Raw genomic sequence first — 25463 nt, forward strand, 5'->3', positions numbered from 1 at the left:
CCCTTCCACCCGATCTGCCATCTTGTTTGTTCTTCCCTGCGCCATTTTCTGTGCCTTGATCCCTCACAGAAATCACTGTGAGGTGTAAGGACCATCCTTCCCCTTACTTCCACAATGGGGATCAATAATAAGCTGAAGTGTGCAGCAAGATGACGTGTTTGCCTAAGGTCACACAGTCAGGAAGGGAACTCATTGGTAACCTGGGAACTGCCTGTAAATTGCAAACCCAAACCACTGCCTTGGGGTCTAATGTGACGATAGTGACCCTGTAGGACAGACTAGAGCTGCCGGTAGGGTTTCTGAGGCTGTAAATCTGTATGGGAGCAGGCTACTTTGTCTAGCTCCCGAGGTGCAGCTGGTGGGTTCAAACTGCCAAGCTGATGGTTCGCAGCCAAATGCTTAAACCAGTGAGGTTCCAGGGCTCCTGGAAATTTCTGTTCTCCCTTTGAAATCCTAGTCCCTGCTTTACCGAGCTCACTCCTGTTAAGCTGAATGTGTGTCTCCTCAGGCCTCTTACAGGACATAGTGTGAGTGTGAGACTTCCCGTGTGCTGTGTGTACTTAGCCACAGTGTTCACATCTTTGTTACTAAACAGTCATTTTTATTATGCTGGACATAGAACTGACAGTTGTCATTTGGCTCTTTACCATGGCCACCTTGCCTCATTTGTCTCCTGCCTAGTGTCCCTCTCGGTGGACACTGAGGTTGGTCCCTGCACTTCAACTCTCCTAAACGGCATGTCCTTGCCCAGTCACACTGCACATCGGTGCTTGGGATCTTCTACCACGAAGTGTCATCAACAGGGTGTGCTGAGTTGGTTTCCCATTTTGGTATCTCCAAAAAGTTGCCCTCCGGAAGGGCTCTCCAGGTGTAGGCGGGCTCCTGCTGTGGATAGTGAAGCCCAGAACAGGTCTGACCTGAACTGACTCCGCTCCCACAGGTACCTGGAAGAGGTGGGCTATACAGACACCATCCTGGACATGCGGTCCAAGCGCGTACGCTCTCTGCTAGGCCGGTCACTGGAGCTCAATGGGGCTGTGGAGCCCAGTGAAGGGGGTCCCAGGGCCACGCCAGGCCCTGGGGTGCTCAGTGGCGGCGAGTCACTGTTGGTGCGACAGATAGAGGAGCAGATCAAGAGGTGAGTCCTTGAGCCTGGTAGGCTCCATCGCCCTGACCCCCACCCCCATCTGACCAGTGCCAATGTCAGAAACACCAGAAGATATTCCCAGGAACTGTGCTGGCCACTTCCCCACCTGGCGGATGTTATGGGCTTGGTTATTTCAGGAGCTTCGATCCTGTCATTGCTGGATTCCCAAGAGTGTTCTGGGGCCCTCTCTACTTTCCCATTGCTTCAGGCCTCATGCTCTTGCCTTATCTGGAAGCCAGCCTTTTCAGGCTCAGACCTGGACATGTTCCTCAGCAAAACGGCAGGCAGGTCCTGGGCCATGCGCCAGGCATACCTTGGAGAACACAACAGACCTGGACACCGCCCTTTGCAAGCTCTTCCTTGTTGGTGCTTTCCTCAGATACACGTCACGCACCAACATAAATGAGGCATAGTTCGGTGATGATAAAGACTCTGGGCGGGGTGACGCGGGGAGGGCGGGCCTCTCGGTGGAAGAGAAGTAGGAGCACAGAAGTGGATGGAGCGAAGGACAGGTTGCTGAAAGGACGATGTTCCCAGCAGAGCAAATGGCAGGTGCAAAGGTTCTGAGACAGGAGACTAGGCCGGTTCCAGAAAGAACTGAGAAACCAGAGTAGTTGGTGCGCAGTGAGCGCGGAGGACATGGGCCTCATTGACCGTGAAAAGCAGTTTGGAGTCTTCTCTGCGGGTTGTGAGCAGGGCTGTAACATATCATCGATGGAACGTGGTCCTGTTTGAGAAGGCCAGGCTGGAGAAGGGCTGGGGAAGGACAGGGAAATGGACTAGGAGACCCCCATCATGTGTCCAGAAGACGAGCTTTAGCAGAAAAGCCATGGTCACACTCCCCATGTTCCTGTTGACGGGAACTCGGTGGTTCCCAAGCTTGGTCTGAACAACTGGGAGTGGCTTTTAGTGGCTATTTGACAACTAAGCAGAGGCCAAGTGGCCAGTGTGGCTTCAGGATGAGTGTTCACCTCCTCTGGGACAGCTGGAACTGAGGAGAGATTCAGGGACTGGGATCTGGAGGTGCCAGCTGCCTCTGTCCAGGGAAAACCGGGTGGCGAGTGGTTCCCCAAAGCTGTGTACATGAGGTTGTCTGAAAGCAGGGAGGGCCCAGCTGTGCTGGGCTCACATGAGGGTATAGCTCTTGGGGAAGCAGATCACCAGGTCTTCTTTTTCTAACTACCACCCTTCTGGTTAGCAGCCCTAACCAGTTAGTGCTTCCGATGTGTCACCAAGTGCTCCCTCACCTGGGGGAAGGAGAAACAAAAGCTGCAGTGCTCTCCCTCAGCATGCTGCGTGCATCCGGCTCAAGAATGTCCACCTCATGGCAGAAATAGGAGGGACATTGGCAGTTATCTGAAGTCCCATCCCTCTTGCTTCCCCCTGGGTCAGGCTCACCTCTCCCCCCCTTTGCTGATACCTGTCATGGGCGGGAAACTGTGAGCCAGCAGGTGGCACTGGAGTAGTGCCAGCTATCTTCTGTGGCAGAGTCAGTGCCTGCAGGTATGGAGCACTGGTCAGTTCTTTCCTGCTGGGGTGTGACTGGTGACACACTGACCTGAACTTGTGGTTTGACCAGACCCTGGGAGCAAACCTGCTGCATCAGAGGCACTTTCTCGATCAATGTTCCTTCTGTCTGGGCACACATGGGGAGACGGGCAAGTCAGGCGTGGGGCTTGTCCTTCAGAACATGGATGGGGGTTCAATAGGGAGCAAGGGCCCAGTCTGTAGATTGAGCGAGGGGGTCAGGATTGGGGTAATGTCTCTCAGAACTCCATGTGTGAGAGTTGGGGTTGCTCTGGGCTCAAGGTTAGGCTCAGCTGCCCCTAGAGTGGGCCCAAGCTCTGTCCCCTTCCCATTGGGCTCTGTCACCTGCTGGACTAAGGCCTCCTCAACCCTTTGTCTTGTGCAGGAATGCGGCAGGCAAAGACGGCAAAGAGCACTTGGGCGGCTCCATGTTGGAGCAGATGCCCTTTCTGCAGAACTGTGAGGATGAGGACAGTGACGAGGATGACGAGCTGGACAGCGTGCAGCACAAGAAACAACGTGTGAAGGTGAGCTCCCTGCCTGCCACTGGGTCCCCTCCATACTGTGTGGGGACTTGTCACCTCCCCTCTCTCCTGGGCGGCGGCCTGGTCACAGCTGTGGTTCCATGGTACTGTTGTGACAGTCTCCTCTGATAGACTGTCACCTCCTCAAGGGTAGGGACCGTGTGGGTCTCACTGGCTGCTGTCCCCAGCACCCTGAAGAGGGAGGGTGTGGACTAGAGCAGGCCTCAGTAACTATTTGTAACTCAAGCATGTGGGGCTGGGCCTCTGGCTCATCCTGAAGCCCAGTTGAGGAGCTCCGTAGGGTGTGGACATGAAGTCCATGTTGGCAGCAAAGACACTGCCCATAGGAAAGCTGGTCACTCCACTCGGCTTCTCTCCCGGTGCTCCCCCCACGACAATAGCGTTCTCCTCAGATGTTCACTGGGGCTGCTGCTGTACAGCCAGCGAGGCTGGAAACCCCATCCCATCTGTGGCTGCTAGGAGCGTGTGGTCAGACTTGCAAAGCCAGGGCTTAAGGCAGAAACGGAACCTTTTAAAATTGGCTTTGAAAATCTAAGTCCCCAAACTGTGTCTAGTCAGACTGTGTGGTTCCTCCCAACCTGCAAACCCAGATGGTGGGTGTGTCAGACGTCCGTGGGCATTACGACGGGGTCAAGAGTGCACACTCAGATGCAGTCAGTAGCTTTTGTGGCCGTGCTTATTGGGTGCTCTCACGTGGGTCGTGGGTAGAGCAGGAAACCTGACTGATTCCTGGGGTGGCGCTGTAGGATCAACTCTGGACTGCTAACCATAAGGTCAGCGGTTCAAACCCACAAACTGCTCCTTGGAAAACCCTATACAGGGTCACTCTGAGTCAAAACTGACCTGACAGCACTTACAAATAGCAGTAGTCCCTGCTTGAGACCACCTTAGAGTCCCCAGCAGACGTTTTCATCCCTTCCCCTGAGTGGAATGAACTGCAGTATGTTCCTCATCCGAAAAGCTTTGGTGGATACCCTGTGTGTGCTGAGTTAGAACTGCCTCACAAGGTTTCCAAGGCTTGTGACCTTTTGGAAGCAGATCGCCAGGTTTACCTTCTGAGGCATGTGTGGTGGGTGGGTTTGAATCGTATCCTCTTGGCTAATTGTCGGGGTGCTTAATCATTTGCACCACTCAGGGATTCATTCTAAAAGTAGTATGTAAAAGCTTTTTATATAGTAAAACAGAAAAGTGGTCAATGTAGAAAGTGCTAAGAAAGTCTCGGGGAGCCACATAAAATCTAGGCCCCTCCCCGGCACGTCAGGAAGAGCCCAGCATAGCCCGGGAACTAGTAGCTTCTCTCAGCCTCCACTTCCTTATCTGAGATGCAGGGATATTAACTACAGTGACGATGCCCACTGACCACAGGCCGTGTGGGGGTCTGGTGACAAGATGTGTGCAAAGCTGTTTTATCATTGCTCGTCGGGGGGCTCAGTGCACTGTATCAGTACAAAAGTGCTAATGCTGGTTCACTGTTACGGTGAAACCCTAGAGCGCTGGAACGAGACAGAACTACCTGCTCTTTCCGGCTGTTGCTGCTTTTCTGCCCTTAGCAGGGCACAGTCTTACCGCTTGTCTTATCACTAGTTTTCATGCGAAAGATGGTGTTTCCTTCTCTGCCAGGTCTGCTTTTTATACACGTGCTGGCTTTCCTGGGTTTTACTGTCTTATTCTTGAACCTGTGGTGAAGGAGCCCTGGTGGCACACTGGGTTTTACTGTCTTATTCTTGAATCTGTGGTGAAGGAGCCCTGGTGGCACACTGAGTAAATGCTCAGCTACTAACTGGAAGGTCAGTGGTTCAAAACCACCAGCTGCTCTGAGGGAAAACAAGGTGACTGTCTGCTTCCATAACAATTTGTTCCTATCAGTGCTGTAGACTTGGTTCTGACTAACAGCAACCTTGTCTACGGTTTCCAGTCAGTGGGTTTGAACCACTGACTTTGCAGTTAACAGTCCAGTGCATATCCTACTGCGCCACGCCAGGACAGCCTTGAAAATATATGGGGCAGGTCTCTTCTCTCCTGTAGGCTGACTGTGAGTCAGAGTTGACTCGTTGACTCTGTTACGTGCACCCATTTACACACACACACACACACACACACAGCTGTCCCCTCCCTGATGGCTTTGTCCTCAGGGTCAGTGTGCTATGCTGAGGAGTAAGTGCCCAGCAGGTGGGCTAAGTAGCCTGGGCCACAGCAGAGGGCCCAGATGCTGTAGTCAGTTCCGGTTCCTGTGACAAAGTAGAACTGCCACTGGTATAAAACCTTTTGGAAGCAGATTGCCAGGTATTTCTTCTGCAGAGCCACTGAATGAGTTCAGACAGCCTGCCTTTCAGATTTAGCCGCCTAGCGTTTAAGCAGTGCACCCTCAGGGCTCCTTCGAGTGCTCTTAGGCAGGACTAGAAGAAGCATAGCCTCCTAGGGAGGGGCCACAACCTTCCCTGTCCCTGGGCATAAGGCAGTTCTCAAGGCTTGCAGCAGGGGGAGCTCCATAGCTCTCTGTCTCTGTCTTTCTGTCTGTATGTGCATGTATCCCAGCTGGAAGCAGCAGAGGCCAGCCATCCATCCAGGCTGGTCTGTCTCCAAGCCCCAGGTGGGCTTGGCCTCTGACCTGCCTTGTCTCTCTCTGCCCCAGCTCCCCTCCAAGGCCCTGCCAGAAATGGAGGATGAAGATGAGGAAGATGACTCTGAGGATGCCATCAATGAGTTTGATTTCCTGGGCTCTGGGGAGGATGGAGAAGGGTCTTCAGACCCCCGACGTTGTACTGGAGACGGGAACCACCTCGAGCTGGGTGAGTTGGGGACGTTTCTGGTCCGCCTTCTTCTGCGAAGGGCTTAGGGGGCAGAGCTCCCCTCCTTGCACACCCAGCCCCCATAGCTGCTTCCTGTCCCCGGGCCGGACGGATATACTTCCTGAGAGGAGAGTGGTCAGGCCCCTCACCCCTTCCCTGGAAAATCCCCGTGCTGTGAGGGGCCTCCAGCCCACCCCAGTCAGCCTCTGGTCCTTTGTGACCTCGGTTAGGGACCAGATGAGCACGGCTCTTCCTAGCCTATGCCTTAGTACCAGGACAACCATCGAAGGGCAGGGGGCGTGGCTAGGCAGCTGAGGTTTCAACTCAGGCTTGGCTCCTCTGGCCTCTCCACCCCTACAGGCCCAATGCACCCTGGGGCCAGGGCTTCCCCAGTCACTGCTGCCATCGCCTCTGAGGCCTCTGGTGGTGAGGGTGGCGTGGCCTGCGTGAACCTTTGCAGTAGTGGGTGGGTGACTCCTATCTTGCATGTCGTCCCACCAGAGAGCCGTCGGGTCAAACTGCAAGGAATTTTGGCCGACCTTCGAGATGTGGATGGGCTACCTCTCAAAGTGACTGGCCCACCCCCTGGCACCCCCCAGCCCCGTCCCCATGAAGGTAAGGGAACACCCCCATCCTGAGGGGCTCACTACAGGGGAGGGCTGCAGAGTGAAGCCAGGGTTTCTGTGTCCTCAGAGTGGAGGCCTGGCCTCTAGCCTGCAGCCTCCCTGTCCCAAAAGTGCGTCTGTCTGTCTGTCTCCCTCTCTTTTTGTTTGTCCTGCCCTGTCCGTCTGTCTGTTTCTTTCTTTCCAGCTGTATTCTTGCCCTTACCCACTCCATCTCCCTTTCTTCCTCTTTACCGCCCCCCTCGGCCTCTCTCTGCCTCTCTCTCTCCTTGCCCCCCCTCTGCACCCTCCCTCCCCTCCCCCCACCAGGTTCCTTTGGCTTCTCCTCAGACGTTTTCATCATGGACACTATCGGGGGCGGGGAGGTGAGCCTGGGGGACTTGGCAGATCTCACCGTCACCAATGACAACGACCTCAGCTGTGATGTAAGTTCATGGGACGCCCCTACCCCACTGGGCCCTGCCCATGCTCACGTGACTCCAGAACCTGGGGATGGCCTGGGCAGCATTCCCAACGCTGAGAATGAGCTTCAGCAAGAGCCTTCTACTGCCCGGGCACCCGGGACTGACCAGGGCCACAAAGGTCTGCAGTCTCAGTCACTGCCTGGCATTCCCACCAAGTCAGAGGAATGGCAGGCCCTGAGGGTGGCGTCTGGAGGACTATGCTTGGAGGACTAGAGGGATTTGGGACGTGGGAAACTGGTACTTCAGACCTGGAGGACCAGCAGGGGAGCTGGAAATATGTCCTCAAGCAGAAAAGCAGAACGTTCTGGCGTCTCTGGTGTGAACGGGATCGATGGGACAGACAAGCTGGGATGCATGGTGTCCCATGGCCAGTGTTCTAAGCCGGGCGCCTGTGGCCTGGTATGGGTGTCATCTTGTTGCCCCTGTCACCCATGCTCCCCAGCAGACTTTCAAAGGACTGATGAGCACAGTGAGGCTGGAGACGCTGCTGTAGAGTGGCGCGTGGCGGGGAGTACCCCTCAGCAGGTGGGCAGGGAGGTGTCCCACACTCCACTCCGGGAGCCGGTGGGTGGCCCCACCAACATCAGTGGCCGAAGTGACAGCTAAGGCAGGCATTGGATGAGGAGGCTCATCAAGCCCATCTCCGAAGGTGTGCTGAGACTTGCCTGGCATTTTGCTCTCAGCCATAGCCCCCCCGCCCCCAGGACCCCCTAGTCAGTGAACAGCACCACCATCTGGAGGACTGGCGATTCTGTCTCCCAGACAGCCCCCATCTCCACGGTCAGGTGTGCATCTTAGAGGGCCCTCGCTCTCCAGGCTTCTTCACGCAGCTACTCTAACAGCTGGACGGAGATAGATTCCGACACTGCCCGGCTTCACTAGAGGAAAGCGTGCAACACCAGGGTTTAGTGTTAGTTCACAAGGTAGAAACCGTCCTCAGAGCAGTCCGCTCAAACTTTTCAACTCTCCCCCCCGCCCCCCCCCAAAAAAAAAAAACCTGTCAGCCCTCAACCTCCAACAGTCCTCTCCTCGTCTCTATGGCCTTGCCTCTTCTGGACGAATTGCTGGGTCACATGGTTAACTGTGTTTTACCATTTGAGGGACCACCAACCTGACCGGCTCACAAAGCACCCACACCATTTGCTGTTCCCCCCGGCAGGATATGAGGTTTTCCCACATCTTCCCTAACACTTGCTAGCGCTTTTTGATTATAGCTGTATTCATGGGTGTAAAGTGGTTTTTCCTTGTGACTTTGATTTGCATTTCCCTAATGACTCACAGGAACACTGATGGCATGTAGGATGAGCACTGGACTGTTAACCACAGGGTTGGCAGTTCAAACCCACCAGCCACTCCAGAGGGAATGCTGTGTTGATCTATTTCCGTAAAGATGCCAGCTTTGGAAACCCCATGGGGCCATTCGACTCTGTCCTTTATGATTCCTATGAGGCGGAATCAACTCGACATACTGTGGAAATAGTGACCACTGATGTCAGGTGCCTTTTCACGTGTTTATTGGCCAGTTTTTACATCCTCTGGAGATGTGCCCCTTTCTTTTCCCATTGTTAATGGAGTTATTAATTTATTTAATACTGGGGTGTGATCCATCTTCACATAGTCTAGCAACATCTGGGGCTACTCTTACTGTCTTCTGATGCCAGTTTTGAGTGGAGTGGCCAACACAAGTCCTGTTGCCCCTACTCTGAACCGTTCCACAGTGTTTTCTTAGGACGAGGGGATAAGTGCTGATTTCTGAAGGCGCCTTTTGGTTGCTGCTCCTTTTGCCTTCTGCTCTCCAGCTACACAGGTCTCCTGTCACTGCTCGCCGCCTCGCTGTCGCCAGCCTCAGGGCCTTTGTACTGTGAGCCTTCCTCCCCCTTATCCTATCTGGTAAAGTCTGCTCATTTGTCAGGTGTTGGTTCACCTGTTGTAGCTGCCTTAGTGGAACAGTGGTTAAGTGCCTGGCTGCTCACACTTTGCTCGGAGGAAGAAAGATGGATATCTGTGCCCTTACAGATTTACAACCTTGGAAACCCTGTGGGACAGTTCTTCCTGTCCTATCACTACAGAGTCACTGAGTCAGAGTCAACTCAGTCACAACTGGTTTGGTTTGGTTTAGGGTTTTTGTCTGTGCTTGTTGAGTTGACGTCCTCATTTAAAAAAACAAAACAAAAACTTCTCACGTAGTGAAGTACTAAGTAGAATTCGGGCAGTTCTTCAGGTTCCAGAAGGAGCCCTAGTGTCACTGCGCTTAAACTCTCAGCTGCTAACCCAAAGCTTGGTGGTTGGGACCCCCTACCAACTCTATGGGAGGAAGATAAGGCAGTCTGCTTCACAAAGATGATCGCCTTGGGAACCCCCTGGGGCACGTCTGCCATGTCCTGTGGGGTCCATATGAGTCAGACACAAAACAACAATAGTCGTTCACATACTGCTTCCTCAGGAGAGACTGCTCAGGGTGGGAGTCTAAGAATCCTGTGTACCTGTGGAATGCGCTAGTCGGGCCCCTGATGCCCAGCACAGTGCTGGGCCCGTGGTGAACATCCATCACAGAGACACTGGGAGAGCACCCAGGTGCTAAGGAGTCCGGTGGCCCGGGTGGGGAAAGGGGAGCCTTGGCGCCTTGGATGTCACTGAAGCATACCCTCACTTCCACCCCCACAGCTGTCCGACAGCAAAGATGCCTTCAAGAAAACATGGAACCCCAAGTTCACCCTGCGCTCCCACTATGACGGCATCCGCGCCTTGGCTTTCCACGTCAGCCAGGCGGCCCTGCTGACTGCCTCCGAGGACGGCACACTAAAGCTCTGGAACCTGCAGAAGGCAGCCACGGCCAAGAAGTGAGTGACCCCTGAGGCTCGGCAGGGGTGGGCACCTAGGCCCAGGGGTGAGGTGGGGGTGTCTCAAGCCACCCTGTTGCTCGGTCTCCCCACAGGAACTCTGCGCTCGATGTGGAACCCATCCACGCCTTCCGTGCTCACAGGTAGGGAAGTGCCTCCAAGCTCGCCTGAGACTCCATCTCACAGATGGTCTAATCTGACCCCTCACTGCCCTCCCTGCCATCTCAGTTGGTCTTCCTCTCCTGTGCCAGTGTGCACCCCTCCCACACACACACTGGCACCCCACAGAAACTGGTGACCATCCCCATAGCCTTTTAGAGGAGGGAATAGGGAGGGCTGGGTGGAGGCAGCTCACCTGTCAATCACAGCCAGAGCCTCCAAGGCAAAGTCCTCTTGGTCACCCTGCAAAAATGTTAGCAGAGCCCTTGAAGGTCCTGGGGTGGTAGGGGTACCTCTGAGCTCTCTATCTCCCTTGCTCTCCCCCCTTGTGGCCTCCAGGGGTCCTGTGCTGGCAGTAGTCATGGGCAGCAACAGCGAATACTGTTACAGTGGTGGGGCAGATGCCCGTATCCATAGCTGGAAGATTCCAGACCTCAACATGGACCCCTATGATGGTTACGGTGAGGCCGGCTTCTCCCTCTGCTCATCCCCTTCTGGGCACAGGGCCTCCTTGTTCCCTCAACACACATACAGTGCCCACTTGTGTCCTGCCCTGCCTAAGGTGCTGGCCATATAGTGGGTGATTTGGGGTGAGGTGGGCGTGTCTCATGGAGGAGGGAAAGGCTGAGCTGACTCAGAATTAGTGTGAGCTGGAGACTCTGGAGGGCAAGAGGTCAGGGCACCCTAGGCCAGTGACCAGCATTGGTGAGGCTTGTGCCCTCAGACAGCATGCAGGGGTCAGCCTAGGCAGTTGTGTCCATGATATGGGACAGCTTTGAGGAGAAAAGAGAAGGTGAGCTGGAGAAGTCAGGTTGGAAGAGTGTGGGGCTTTAACCTAGGGGCCCTTTTGTGGGTGTTGAGTGGGGAAGTGAGGCCCTGCCAGGGTCTGTCCTCACTAACCCCCGTGATGGCAAACACAGCCCTGTGCTGCATCCTGTTCTGACAGAGTTAAAGAGCTGGGTCTCCCCACGACGGTTACACCATTTCCAGAGGCAGGGTCTCAGTCAGAGTCCAGGCCCAGGCATCATGGGCTACATGCAGGCAAGCTCTGCCTCACAGCAAATGTCATCAGTGCTCACACCAGAGCCACCTGCAGGGACCGAAGTGGCCAGGAATCAGTGATGACACCTTTGAACACCTGAGGGAGCCCGGAGACCTGATGGCTCACTGGGACAGGGCAGGGCAGGGTAGACTGCCTGGGCCAAGAGAGCCTTGGATGTTGGTGGAGCAGAGGTTACATGCAGCCAGCAAGGCTCCCAGGCCCACCCCGTTCCTTTTCTCCTAATTCAGTCCTCACAGTGATGTATCGCACACTCTTAGTGCCCTGTTCTGGGCCCTGGGAAGACAGCAATGAGCTCCCTGCCCCCAGAGCGTCCTTTCCGGGTGCCAGAGCCTCCCTAGAAGAGTCGGTGGTTAGCATGGTCATCAACTCACAGGGACATGAAGGAGTCTGTGTAGAATAGATGAGGGATTGGCCAAGTCAGGCCTGACCATCTGGGGCTCTCTCAGGTCAGCCTGGCTAGCACCCCTGACCCAACGTTTCCTCCCCTCGGTGGGCCCAGACCCAAGTGTGCTGAGCCACGTCCTGGAGGGCCATGGGGATGCTGTGTGGGGCTTGGCCTTTAATCCCACCTCCCAGCGCCTAGCCTCCTGCTCTGCTGATGGCACCGTCCGCATCTGGGACCCCAGCAGTAGCGGCCCGACCTGCCTCCAGACCTTCCCCACAGCCAGTGGTGAGTGGATGGGGACCCCTGATCGCTCCAATCAGAACCAGATCCCGGAGGGGAGGAGAGGCTCCTGGTGAGGGCCCTCAGGCAGCCTGCTTTCCCTCCGTCCCCAGAGCATGGGATCCCCACCTCAGTGACCTTCACCAGCTCTCAGCCTGCCCACATTGTGGCCTCCTTCCGCTCTGGTGACACCGTTCTCTACGACCTAGAGGCTGGCAGTGCCCTCCTCACACTGGAGTCCCGAGGGAGCAGCGGTAAGGGAGCCTGTGGGATCAGGAGCTAAAGGCCCCAAGCCTCAGGGGCACTGAGCCTGGGCTTCCGAGCAGGAAGGAACTAAGGCTCAGTGCAGGCCCGCCGCCCCTCAGACAGCGGGCTCTCTGGCTGAGAGGAGCGAAGGCCTCCACGTTCCCATGTGCGGCCATATACACCCTTCACAAGCAGGGCAAGTGCCCACTTAAGGGGTGCACCATCAAGGCCCAGAGAAGGAAGTGGCCTGTGTGTTCAGCCCATGGTGACTTTTAGGCCGGGGAGCGAGCGATGGGCACCATCTGTGCTCTTGACTTGGTCTTAGTCTTCCTGACCTTCCCCCAACGTCCCTCCCTCTCGCCCCATTTCCTGCCAGGCCCGACCCAGATCAACCAGGTGGTGAGTCACCCCAACCAGCCCCTCACCATCACCGCCCATGACGACAGAGGCATCCGCTTCCTGGACAATCGGACAGGTGAGGCCCCACCTTCTCAGCCTCCCCCACCCTGGTGCTGTGAGCTCCTGCACCCCTCCCCCCAGTCAGGGTTGAAAGCAGGATAGTCACTCACCGTGCCCCCTGTGTCCTCACAGGGAAATCGGTGCACTCCATGGTAGCCCACCTGGATGCTGTCACCTGCCTAGCCGTGGACCCCAATGGCGTGTTCCTGATGTCAGGAAGTAAGTTGAGAGCCTCTGGCCCCTCCAGAGAATGGCAGTGCTCTGGGGCCTGCTGGGTCATCACAGGTCCTAAAGATGGGAATAGCAAAGCCTGGCCTGCTCAGAGCCCCTGTGGGTACCTGACCCACACTGTGTAGTCTAGTCCTCGAAAGAGCCTTGGGAGATGCTTCTATCCCATCCCCATTTTACAGATGTGCTTGCTGAGGCTCAGAGAAACAGCCTAACTGAGTCTCAGAATAGGTGCTGCAGGATTAGAAGTTCAGGTGTGTCTACCTCTGGGACTCCTGGAGTGGCACTGTAGGATAAGCAAAGACCCCACCAGCGACTCCTCAGAAACTCTGTACAGGGTTGCCATGAGTCAGAGCTGACTTCAGAGCACTTAACATCTACCTCTGAATCCCACCGTGTTGTCTGTGAACAGGGTCCTGGGTGAGTGGGGCTGGGCCTAGATGGGAGCTGAGGTGGCAAAGGGGCCAGAGTGCTGTAGGAGGTGACGGGGCAAGCTGGGGGACTGGAATACTGCGGGATGCCAGGGGCTTGGGCTGTACTGGGCTCTGCTAGCCAGCACCAGCCCTGATCAGGGTACACAGCTGGAGCAGTAGAGGGCACAGTAGAGTAGTCAGGCACAACCTGACTCGGCCTCTTCCCCTTGCTTCACCATCTCCCTCACAAGAGCTGTGTTTGCTCTGGGGCTAAGCTCTGTCCAGGGGGCTCCATCCTGGAAGCTGTGTCTGTGAAAATGGGGCTCACACACACAACTAGAGCCAGCACCTTGGTCAGGCTGTGTCCCTGAAGTTCAAGTCCTGCCACGTTCCCCGGCCCTGCCCTGCTTGCTTCGCTGCCCTTCCCTCTGACTGCCTGGGCTGCTCCCCACCTGCCCTCTGGTCAGTCCTCACACTGCAGGCTCACTCCTGCCTACGTCCTGCCCGATGCCTTCTCAGCTTGTTCTGTCTCCTCGTGGGTTTACTTCTGCCCACTGTGACCCTCACTGCCTCATTGCCTGTTTTGTTCCTGACGTACCCTCACTGCCAGCACACAGCAGGTGCTCAGTATATACTTGGTGAAGACATGGACTGAGGACCAAGGCCCAGTTCAGGTAGGGGGCCTTCAGAGGAGCTTGCTGATGGCCCCTCTGGTGTCCACACAGGTCACGATTGCTCCCTTCGTCTGTGGAGCTTGGACAACAAGACATGCGTGCAGGAAATCACGGCCCACCGCAAGAAACATGAGGAGGCCATCCATGCCGTGGCCTGCCACCCCAGCAAGGCCCTCATTGCCAGCGCCGGCGCCGATGCCCTGGCCAAGGTCTTCGTATGATGCCTACCAGGCCCCGCCCTGACCACCACACTGGCTGGGGAGGGGGCCAGGCCCAGGGGGGGTGGGGGGGCTGAGGTGAGGGCTGCTGGGCCTCCTGCTTAGGCAGCAGAACGCCCTCACTCACCCTGCCGGGGCGACGTTTCCTGTGGGCAGGGTCCCCAGGGACACCCTGTGTGGATGGCTGGCCTGGGCCTTTCAGAAAGGGGTGTGAGGCCAGCTGTGGTCCAGTCACTCTCTTGTCCTCTACCGGAGGCTCAAAGGCCTGACCTCTCCCCACCTGCTCTGAGCCTGGTGGTGCTAAAGGCCCCCCCAGGAGCCCCAATGGCCTCTCCTCCCCCCACAAGGACAGCCTTGGGCACTTTTCTTGGATCCTGACTCCCCCACTCCTACTTGGGTGTCTGAACTGCCCTCTTGAGGCAGCAGAGCCAGGCCAGAAGGCCTCTGGGACCCACTTCTCCAAGACATTGTCAGGCTCCCCCTCGAGCCCCGCTGCCCCTCCATCCTCAGACCTGGGTGTGAGCTATGTCAGGAGGAGAACCCAGACTGTCCCTCTTCTCTGGGCCCACTGCACCCCTAAGCCGGGATCCCAGGCTCCCCTCAGCCCTCTCCACACTTCTACCCGGACACTAACCAGCGCTGCCCCTGGCCAGTAACTGCCTATGGGGTTGAGGGACGCCTTGGGGACAGGCACCTCCCTCCTCCTCAACACTCCTCCCAGAGCAGCCCCCAGCCCCCACCCACAGGGCCTGGAGGATGGAGTGGGGGCCGGGCCCAAGACTCCCTGTATCTCTGTATAAAGAATGGGATTTAACGGACCCCATGGTTGTTATCACTGTGTGATAGTCTTTGTCACTCTGCTCTCCTGCCCCCCACTCTCCTCTATTTATTTCACTCTTCATTTGGGTCCCCCTTCAAGGTTCCTGTTTATAAGTCCCCTTCCACCCCACCCCTGGACTTGTCCGTGAACACTTGTCTCAATAAACCCTTTGGAGTAATTGGTGATGGTGCTCTTTTGGGCTCTAGGGGCCTCTGGGGTGGGGAGGAAGGATGGGCCGGGCCAGCCAGAGTTGGGTGGGGTTTGAAGAAAGAGGGATATGATGAGTTGAGGTTTTGTGGGAGTGCAGGGGGGGCGTGCAGAGAGGCGGAAGTAGGGGCAGAGGAGCAAATCTCCCATCCCCTGTGTTGTCCCTAAGCAGACCTTCTCCGGGAGCAGCAGCAGCCAGTTGATGTGACAGTCCTACTCATGACTCCTTGTGCTATCAGGGGCCTGTGTAATAAATGAGGGGGGGCCCACACCTTGATGAAGGACCTGAGCTGCCTAAAGCAGTGGGGCAGGTCTGGCAGGCTCGTAGGACAGGGTGCTCACTCTCACTGCGGGGCCCTGAGATGGCTGAATCACAGTGACCAATGCTGTCATGACCAGAAACCAGCCCTGTGCCCTCATTTCACAAAGGTGAGGCCATCCGGAGGCCAGTGGTCAAGGGGCTGGATCAGGGTCTTTAGCACATCACTCTGACCTCTAGACACATTTGTTTGCTTAAGTCCTCTGCCTACCAAAAGCCTTCACCACCAGCCAGCTGAGGGTCTGAGTAACTCCCGGTACTGCCCACTTCCTAGGTTGTAAAGGCTGGTGGCTGGTCATGCAACCACAAACTCCAGATGTAGCAGTAGTGTACTGAGGCAGCAGCTGCCTTAAAGGGTGCTGATGGGAGCCTGGCTGTGGCTCCACGTGACCAGGTTCCCCGACATCCCGCTGGGCTCTGTAGCTTCCCCAGGTGGTGGTTTGGGTTTTCGCTCTGGCCTCAGACTTCCTTTTCCAGTCCCGGCTTCCGGATGTGGTGAAGAATCGCTACTGTACCCACCTCAGTTACCCCTGACAGCGGGAGGCCAAGGCCAGCCCCTCCTCTATCCTACTGGGGTGCCTCTGAAGCTCAAACCTGGGCCTGCACCTCTTCATGAAACAGGTGGCTCGGGTCCTACGCAAGCCATTGTGCCTCTGGAATCTGCATGTCCGTTAATGGTTGCCACTGTTGAATTATGAACCATGGACGAGAAATCAAGTCTGGGTTCCCCCTCAAATGTTTTATAAAAATGCATCTCCCACACAGTAGCTCCTCAATGGTGATTGACAATAAAAATGCCCACCCATAAACCCCTGCCATTCTCCCAACAATTGTGGTTGAGTGGACTTGGGCCATGTTCCAGACACTTGTAGTTCATCTCATTACAACAATCCTCTCGGAGTTGTCATGTACCCACTGCCATTGAGTTAATTCTGACTCGACTCGAGTGACACTGTAGGATAGAGAACAGCCCCATAGTGTTTCCAAGGCTGTCATCTCTGTGGGAGCAGACTGCCAAGTCATTCTCTGGCAAAGCAGATAGTGGGTTCCAGCCACTGACCTTTCCGTTAGCAGCCAAACACTTAACTGTTGAGCCACCAGGGCTCCGTTGTGTGTGCATATAAATATCCCACTGTCGTTCGTGGAGCAGAATCCAACTCGGAGACAGTCATAGAGCAGCTGGGGATTCTGAACCCATGTTTTCAATTAAATGACCTAATGCTTAACCCACGGTGTCATCAGAGCACCTTTTCCTATTGTTAACTGCCATTGAGTGGGTTCTGCCTAAATAGGGTTTGTTCGGAGAAGAGCCTGGTGGGTTTGAACCACCGACCTTATGGTTAGTAGTCCAGTGCTAGGAGTGTGGGACACCTACCTAATCAACTGCTTAGGGAGAAAGACATCCATGAAGGACTCTGTCAGGGGCTTCAGGCTCCATTTATGAAGTGTGGGCCTGGCATCTCCCGTGGATTCTAGCCGGATCTTGAAGAAATCCCCCAGGACTTTGGTTCACTGCTGCTCCGAAGGCTTCTAAGGAAACTCCACCGTCCCACATTCCACCCTCTCCAAGCTTGACTCTTCCAGGCACAGTTAACACTGTTCAGTTTGTGCCCTGGCCAAGTCTTTCAGGCAAAGTCCTTTGGTGGCCTCGGTCTTCCCACCTGTAGAATGGGCTAGGGGTTCTGCTTTCGGCTGCCCCTTTCCTTGGGGCAGGGATGACGCTTTGGGGCAGAGCAGACTGATCCTCCAGAGCAGGCCAGACCTGGCACCCCATTTCCTACCCCGTCTGCGGTGGGCGCCGGAAGCAGACCAGGCTAGACAGGGCCCCCTTCTTAAAGGGCCAGTCGTCTCCCCCGTCCGGGCCCCTGCTACCTCTTGGGCTAAGTGTGGCCCGCCCATCCCTCTCCAGCTTAGGGAAAAGTAATTTTGCAGAGTTGGGGGTGCCGGGGAGGGGAAATTAGTGCCCCAGTCACCATCACCCCTTCCTCACGGCGGGGCGCCAACGTCCCACCCTCAACTCCAAGACGCCGGCCCGCCCTCCCCTTCCGTCCCCAGCCCCACGACGAGCCCCGCCCCTCTCGCTGACGTCATCGGCTCCGGCGCCTATTGGCCGACTGCGCCGTCTCTCCGGACACTTCCTCCTGGGCCGTCGCCGCCGAGTTAAACTTTGGAAGGGAAAAGAGCCGCGGGGGCCGGGCGACCCTCCCCTGGCCCACCCCCGCCGCTGGTAACGCCCCCCTTCCCGCATCCTCGGGATCGAACTTTCTTGCAACTTCTCAGACCCGTGAGATTCCTTCCTCAGCACCCCGGCCCTCGGAACCTCTCTGTCCATCCTCCGGCTCGGCGGACCCCCCAGGATTTACTTGATCCTCGACTCAGCGACTCCTGCCCGCCACCCCAAGGTCTGGTGAAGCACTCGGATCCCCTTCTTAATTGAATCCTCTTCGTAGATCAACTGGTTCTTGGGATTCTCCACCCCCCTCACCCCACCCCGCTTTCTTCTCAATCTTTTCTACCTCCAGGAGGCCCTTGGCATCCCGGATCCCCTAATCTCCGACCTCCCAACCTACCAGACTTTCTCCTCGGATTTCCTAGACTCTCTCCATCGTTCGATTCCCAAACCAATAGATATTCCTTTAGAGTCTCTTGTGATCTTTTGATTATTGAGGGTCTGTTTTCCCAGGATCCCGCCATCCTTGGGTTCCCTCAACCTGCCAGGATCCCGAGGATCCCCACGCTCCTACCGCCAGTTTAGGAGATCCAGTGATCCGGATCACCCGGACTCTCCCTGCCGGTTCCGGGGTGGGCGCTGGGCGGCGGATCCCGGGCCGCCCCCCATGGCCGCCGCCCCCACCCATCCCGCGGGGCTCCCGGGCTCTCCCCGACCTGGATCTCCGTCACCCACCGGCCCCAGCTCGGAGCTCCAATCGCCGTCACCGCTACTGCCCCAGGTCCTAGCCCCGGGCCCTGGGGTCTCCTTTCACATCCAGATCGGGTTGACGCGCGAGTTCGTGCTGCTGCCCGCCGCCTCGGAGCTGGCCCATGTGAAGCAGCTGGCGTGCTCCATCGTGGACCAGAAGGTGCGGGCGCGGATTCCTCCCCTTCCCCCTCTCCCCTCTGTGCCGCTTGCTGGGCGGGCCTCGGGGAGCTGGTTGCAGAGAGACCTGAGACCTGGAGTGGGGGATGGGGACAAAAGGCTCTTGAGTCTCGGGTTACTGAAGAGTGGGGGGCCACTGACCCCAACTGCCGCGCCACCCCACCCGCTCGAAGGAAAACTGGGCAGGGGCGGGGTGCTCAGAGTCCTCCCCAAATTGCAGGTCTCTGCATGTTGTTTTGTGCAGCGGGCAGGGAGGAAGGGAGGGGCCGACCAGGTGTAGGGAGGGGAGGAAGGGGCAGGTGGGGGAAGCAGATGTGGTAGGACCTCCCCACCCTAACCCATCCAGGCCTCCCATTTGGTGGAAACACTAGAAATTGGAGCCAGGCTGGCCTTGGCGATCGGGTAACACTTGTGGGTGTGTGTGTCCTTGTTGGCACCAGGGCAAGTGAGGTTTCAGAACCTAGCCAATCCCTGTCCCCCCAGGCCTGAGAAGTGTGCTGAGGGGCAGGCACCCACTCTATCCCCAGAAACTCTGGAGACCTGTCCCCCTATCCTAACGACAGTGATCACAACCCCCAGGTCTGGTAAGAGGCCTGTGAAACGGGTCTCCAGCCACCAGAATTCACCCTTAACTTTAGAACAAGAATCAGCAGGGTGGGGGCTATGGCAAGAGGAGACCAAGTGGAACTCGATGTCCAGATCCTAGGATGTTGAAAGATAGAATAGTGAATTTCTGTGTTGTTGGAAAGGATCCCTGGTGCTGCAGGGGGCTAAGCAAGGTCTGAGGTTCAAACCCAAAAAGATGAGGCAGTCTGCTCCCATAAAGATTTACAGTCTGGTAAAACCTAGAGAGTATTTCTACTCTGTCGTATAGGGTAGCGGTGCGTTGCCTCAATGGCAGGGAGTTTGTTTTTGTGTGTGATCCCGTATAGGGTTTCTGAGGCTATAAATCTTTATGTGAGCAGAGAGCCTCATTTTTCTCCCTTGCAGAGGCTGGTGGACTCTAACTGCTGATATTTCTGTTTGCAGCCCCACACAAAACCCACTACATCATCAGTGCTCCTTTGTTTGAATACTGTTGTTGCAAAGTGTTATCTAGTGCGGTCCAACCCATATCGACCTCATACAGGGTTTCCAAACCCTGTTGAGTGAACTGTTAAGCTTCAGTTAGCAGTCCAGTGCTTAGTCTCCTGTTAGAGCACTTGTTGTTAAGTGCCATTGAGCCGTTTCTGACTCATAGCAACCGACTCAGCAGCACTTAACAACAACAATATAGGGTTTCTAAGGAGCAGCTGGTGGGTTTGAACCACTAGCCTTGTGGTTAGCAGTCCAATACTTGTCCCACAGCAACATACCAGGACGAGTCAGTAAAAATGTTAGAATATTCTAATCCTAAATTGTTGGCATGGATTTGAGCTTTTCTGATGTTCAGGTGCTGAAATACTGGAATCCTAGGTTGTGGAAATACTACATTAAAATGTTGGATTGATTGATAGATTCCTACGGGGTTGGAACCCTAAAGAGTATGAAGATGCTAGAATATTTTAATGGTGGGTTGATGGAACACTATTCAAATATTGGAGTTCTGGTGTGGCACCATAGGATAGGCACTTGATCCCAAGCTCAGTTTGAGCTACAAGGTCAGCAGTGCAAACTCACCAATTGCTCCTTGGCAACACTATACAGGGTCACTCTGAGTCCGAACTGATTTAACAGTTATTCACAGTTACAACAAGTGATAATCTAGGTTGTTGGAATCCTAGAATGTTAAGAGTCCCCAAGTATCCAAATTCCAGAATCTTCTCAGACTCATCGCAATGAATCCTTTGGGCCTCAGAGGAACATCAGAAACTGGGCCCAGTCCGTTTTACAGACAAGAAAACAAACTTAGAGAAATAGACTTAGACAGACCTGGTCTCCTGGGACCTTCCCTCCAGCAGGGGAGAACAGATAGTGTACCACCCCCAGACCCTCAAATATAGCAGGCTCAGCTTCCACTCCTACCCCTCCCCTCCACACCCAACCCACCCCCTCAGTCTGCGCTATGGTGAGTCAGTTGTGGGATAGGTGGGTAAAGGGGGTAAGATTGTTAGATGGTCAAATTCTTTGCCCATTATTTCATTTCTATCCCCTCCTAGGTCCCAGGTGTGTGAGGGGCCCCTTTCCTTCCTTCCAGCTGCTCCACCTGGGCAGTTTCACTTTCTGTTCTACCAGGTTTCATTTCCTGCCTGTCCCCTAAACGGGGGACCCAGACACCTGGGTCCTTTAGACATTGGGGAGCACACCCCATCTCCCACTCCCCAGAAGGCCTCATCCCCCTCCTTCCAGCTCATCCCGCCTCAGTGCTGGGCCTGGAGCCAGGTACCAGGGAAAACAATAGATTCAGGAAGGAAGCTGGGGTGAGGGGTGGTAGATAGGGATGGAGGTGCTCACTCAGCCTGTCCCCTCCCAAACTCAGAGGGGAAAAAATCCAGGTGTCTGTTCTCAGGAGTACCCTCCCCCCAATTCTAGCCAGATCTCTCTTCCAGCACACCTGGGGCTTTGGTGTCCTTCCCGGTTCTAGCTGAGGTTGATAGGGGGCCAACAGGAAGCCAAGACTGCAGGGTCCCTAGTTTCCAGGGGAAACCGAAGGCCCTGCTCGGGGGAGGGTTCCAGTTCACTGGCGAAGGCAACTCTGCACTTAACCATTGCCACCTCCCTCTCCGGCCCTGCAGTTCCCTGAGTGTGGCTTCTATGGGCTTTATGACAAGATTCTGCTCTTCAAACATGACCCCACATCGGCCAATCTCCTGCAGTTGGTGCGCTCTGCCGGCGACATCCAGGAAGGCGATCTGGTGGAGGTGGTGCTGTCTGGTGAGGGGGCGTGGCATCCGAAGGTGGGCGGGGACTGAGTTGTACTCTGAAAACCTGCCTCTTAAAGTTCCAAGCCTAGTGTGGTTCTGTTTCGTATTCGTGGCTTCAAATTAAAATCATCCTGGAGCTTTTAGGAACACTGATGGTGCCGCGGGTTAAGCGTTAAGCTGCTAACCCAAAAGTTGGCAGCTTGAACCATCAACTCCTCCGTGGGAGAAAGATGAGGCCCGCTGCTTCTATAGGAATCTGTTGTTTAAGTAGGGTCGAGTTGGTTCTGACGCATAGTGACCCAGTTATAGGATTTGAAACGCCAACTGTGTGGTTAGCAGTCCAGTGCTTATCCTCCGGCGCCACACCAGGACTTTAGGGAGCTGTTGTACTCTGGGTCTCTATGCGTCGGAATCGGTGAGATGGCAGTGCCTGTTATTATGGGGACGTTTTTACTTTTACAAAGTTTGTTCCCATCCACGCGCTGCCATGGAGCCAATTCCGACCCATTGTTGTTTAGTGCCGTCGAGTCGGTTCCGACTCATAGCTACCCTGTATAGGATTTCCGAGGAACGGCTGCTGAGCTTGCCAACCTGCTGTTCACACCAGGATTCTGACCCATAGCGCCCCCTACATAGGGTTTCTGAGACTGTAAATCTTTACAGATACTCAGCAGGCAGCCTCAGTGGCTAGTGGGTTCAAACGCCTAACCCACAGCTCCACCAGAACTCCTAATGGATAAATAAATCATGGTGTATTCGTGCTTTGGAATTCACCCAACACAGAAGACTTAACAAGATCACTCTGTGGAGTTAGAAGGCAGGTGCCTTTCTTTGGGGAAGATGGAGACTGGGTTAGGAGAGTAAGAGGGGGATTTCTGGGGACTGGTTTCAACTTCTATTTCTTGAAGCTCCCCAGGGGATTCTGATGTGCAGCCAGCATCTGGTTCACCCACCCACCAATCCCATTTTATAGATAAAAGTTCTTAGCACCTTAGACCCGAACGAACAGAAAATGCAAAGGCCCTGAGGTGGGCAGAAGCTTGATTTGGTATTTGGCATTAAGTACAGTACTAAGAAAGGAGCTCTGGTAGTGTAGTGGTTACGAATCAGGCCCTGAAAATGCAAAGGCCCTGAGGTGGGCAGAAGCTTGATTTGGTATTTGGCATTAAGTACAATGCTAAGAAAGGAGCTCTGGTAGTGTAGTGGTTACGAATCAGGCTGCTAACCTCAAGGTCAGCCGTTCGAAACCACCAGCTGTTCCGTGGAAGAAAGATGAGGTGTTCTGCTCCCGTAAATATTTACAGCCTCGGGAACCCTGTGCAGGGTCACTATGAGTTGGAACCAACTCCACGGTCCTTAACAACAACACAGTGCTAGGAAGGATCCCTCCCTGGTGCTGCTGTGGGCTAAGCATTGGGCTGCTGACTGCAAAGTCGGCAGATCCAACCCATCAGCCACTTTGCTGGAGAAAGATGAGCTGGTCTGGTCTGGTCTGGTCTGGTCAAGATGTTCAGTCTTGGAAATCCTGGGGAGTAATTCTGCTCTGTCCTGTATGGTCGCTATGAGTTGGAATTGACTCAATGGCAGTGGATTTTGTTTGGTTGGAATCTTTTTGGAAGCAGACTGCCACATTGTTCTCCCATGGAGCAATTGGAGGATTTGAACTGCCAACCTTCTAGTTAGCAACCAAACACTTAACCACTGTACCACCAGGGCTCCTTGCTCTTCCTGTAGTCTTTAGTAGTGTCATAAAGACTATCACCATTCACTTGGGTTCTCAGGCCCTGAATCCTGAAGGGAGTTGGAGGAGCGCATCCTTAACTCCTCTTTTTCCTCTCATTTCCTTACTTGATCCATCAGCATACCTGTTTAACATACATCCTGAATCTATTTCTTACCAAGCCCACTAGTCCAAGCCACCAGCATCTCCCACCTAGATGATTGCAATAGTAGATCATGACTCTCCACTGCTCAGAATCCTCCCATGGCTCCCCATTGCCCTTGCAATAAAATGCAAACCCCTTAGCATGGCCTCAAAGCCCAGCATGATCTGGCCCCTGTCAATTCCCTGGATTGATCTAATACGCTCCTCTTTATTTTCTCTGTCCAATCATGCTTACCTTGCCTCTGGATCCCTTGGACAAACTGAGCTCCCTCCTACCTCCGGGTCTTTACACTTGCTGTTCTCTCAGCCTGAAATGCGCCCCTCCCCATGGTTTTCTCAGAGCTTTTTCCTTCTTTGGCTCTCAGCTCAAATGTCACTTCCTCATAGTAGCCTTCCCTGGCCACCCTTCCAAAAATCACTAATTTCTTGGTCACATTCCATATTATCACTCAGCTTTATTTTCTTCAGAGCATCTGTGGTTGGTAAGTGCCATTGAGTCAGTTCTGAGGAGCAGCTGGTGAATTTGAAAAGACGACCTTGTGGTTTAAAGTCCAGTGTTGATCCTACAGCGCCATACCAGGAGCCCATCCAACACGGTCCAAAATTCCCATGTTTTTTTATGTGATTATTTCCTGTCCGTCTCCTCCCCAGGAAGTCAGCTCTCTGAGAGCCGAGTGTATGTCTGAGTCATGGCTTTATCCTGAGGGTTTCCACAGTGCTTGACACCTAAGAGAACGTCCAGTGAATAATACTCATATATAAACATTCAATGTTGTTGTTGTTGTTAAGTGCCGTCGAGTCGGTTCCGACCCATAGCGACCCTGTACAGGGTTTCCGAGGGTGTAAATCCTTACGGGAGTAGAAAGCCTCATCTTTCTCCCTCGGAGTGGCTGGTAGTTTCGAACCGCTGACCTTAAGGTTCGCAGCCCGATTCGTAACCACTACGCTACCAGAGCTCCTTAAACATTCAATAAAACTCTCTTAATATTAGATGGAAATGTTGAAAGAGAAAGAACAGAGTTCTAATCCAAAAATGAAACTTGTTTTTTTCAGATAGTTGGTACTGGGTACCATCAAGTGGTTAGTTAACTCATAGTGAGTTTTGACTGAGTAGAACTCTGCGCCATAGGGTTTTCTATCTAGGCTGTTGGATGCTGTTGAAATATGGCATTGGGGAAGTCTGTTGAATAACCCATGGAGTGCCAGAAGAACAAACAAACCTATCTTGGAATAGTACAGCCAGAATGCTCCTGAGAGTCTTTGTCTCACATACTTTGAACATGTTATCAAGAGAGACCAGTCCTTGGAGAAGGGGATCATACTTGGTAGAGGGTCCATGAAAATGAGGAAGACCCTGTCCAAGATGGATGAACAGAATGGCTACATTAATGGGCTCAAACATAGCAACGATTGTAAGGATGGCTCAGGACGGGCAACGCTCTATTTTCCTGTATGTACATAGGGTGGTTATGAGTCAGAACCCAGCTGGACAGCACCCAACAACAACAATAATCTTTACTGAGTGGATTGCCAGGTCTTTCTGCTGTGGTGCATCTTAGTCGGTTCAAACTGCCAACCTTTAGTTCACAGCCAAGTGCTTAACAATTATGCCACCAGGATTCCTGGCTTTTATTGAGCATTTTCTGTTGGTGTGTGGTACTGCAGGATAATGCACTGGACCTCAAGATTGGTTTGAACCACAAGGTCGGTGGTTCAAATCCACCAGTCACTCCTCAGAAACCCTATACAGGGTCGCTGTGAGTCAGAACCAACTTAACAACAACAGGCACTGTTTTAACTGCTCTCCATATACAAGGGAGCTTCAAGAAATTTGTGGAAAAATTCCATTATCTTTTCATCCCATTTTCCATGAACATTTTGAAGTCCCTCTTATTATTCTTTGAAACTCCGCCCCCCAAAAAAAAAACTTAAAAGGAGCTACTATGATGCTGCTGAAAATGCTTTCTTCCTAGATACCAGCAAAGCTTGTACCCTTCCCTTCTCTGGTTTTTGCCTCAGTGTCGCCTCCTCCAGGAAGCGCCCCAACTACCTATTTCTCTGTCTCTTCTCCCTGCTTAAAATGTCTCCTTAGCACTTACTGCCTTTACATTTTCAAAAAGTAGTAAGTACAGTGCTAAGAGTGGGAACTTTAAATTGGAAAATCTCGCCACTTTTTGCTAGCTGTGTGAACTTGGGCAAGTCATTTAACCTATTTGTGCCAAGTGCATGGGCT

The 25463-nt window shown here is 54.2% G+C and overlaps 2 protein-coding genes across 3 annotated transcripts in view; both read left to right on the forward strand.

Annotated features, from left to right (window-relative positions):
* The window catches only part of STRN4 (striatin, calmodulin binding protein 4), a 20949-nt gene extending 6808 nt beyond the window's left edge, over window positions 1-14141 (forward strand). The window contains exons 4-16 of one of the 2 annotated variants that reach the window (XM_006868246.1): window positions 941-1138; window positions 3060-3201; window positions 5852-6008; window positions 6510-6623; window positions 6962-7056; window positions 9760-9935; window positions 10031-10078; window positions 10434-10555; window positions 11657-11827; window positions 11935-12075; window positions 12444-12542; window positions 12659-12745; window positions 13893-14141. In XM_006868246.1, the coding sequence (XP_006868308.1) occupies window positions 941-1138; window positions 3060-3201; window positions 5852-6008; window positions 6510-6623; window positions 6962-7056; window positions 9760-9935; window positions 10031-10078; window positions 10434-10555; window positions 11657-11827; window positions 11935-12075; window positions 12444-12542; window positions 12659-12745; window positions 13893-14062 (1720 nt within the window). In that variant the 3' untranslated portion in view covers window positions 14063-14141. Of the gene's footprint in view, window positions 1-940; window positions 1139-3059; window positions 3202-5851; window positions 6009-6509; window positions 6624-6940; window positions 7057-9759; window positions 9936-10030; window positions 10079-10433; window positions 10556-11656; window positions 11828-11934; window positions 12076-12443; window positions 12543-12658; window positions 12746-13892 lie in introns of both variants that reach the window. The other variant, XM_006868245.1, reaches the window with a different exon arrangement.
* Window positions 14142-18242: 4101 nt separating this feature from the next.
* Window positions 18243-25463, forward strand: part of PRKD2 (protein kinase D2) — a 34851-nt gene continuing 27630 nt past the window's right edge. Inside the window, exons 1-2 of the mRNA XM_006868247.1 lie at window positions 18243-18485; window positions 21217-21355. Of these exons, the coding sequence (XP_006868309.1) occupies window positions 18243-18485; window positions 21217-21355 (382 nt within the window). The remainder of the gene's footprint in view (window positions 18486-21216; window positions 21356-25463) is intronic.

This window comes from Chrysochloris asiatica, unplaced genomic scaffold, assembly GCF_000296735.1.
Source record: "Chrysochloris asiatica unplaced genomic scaffold, ChrAsi1.0 scaffold00116, whole genome shotgun sequence".
Classification (NCBI taxonomy): domain Eukaryota; kingdom Metazoa; phylum Chordata; class Mammalia; order Afrosoricida; family Chrysochloridae; genus Chrysochloris; species Chrysochloris asiatica.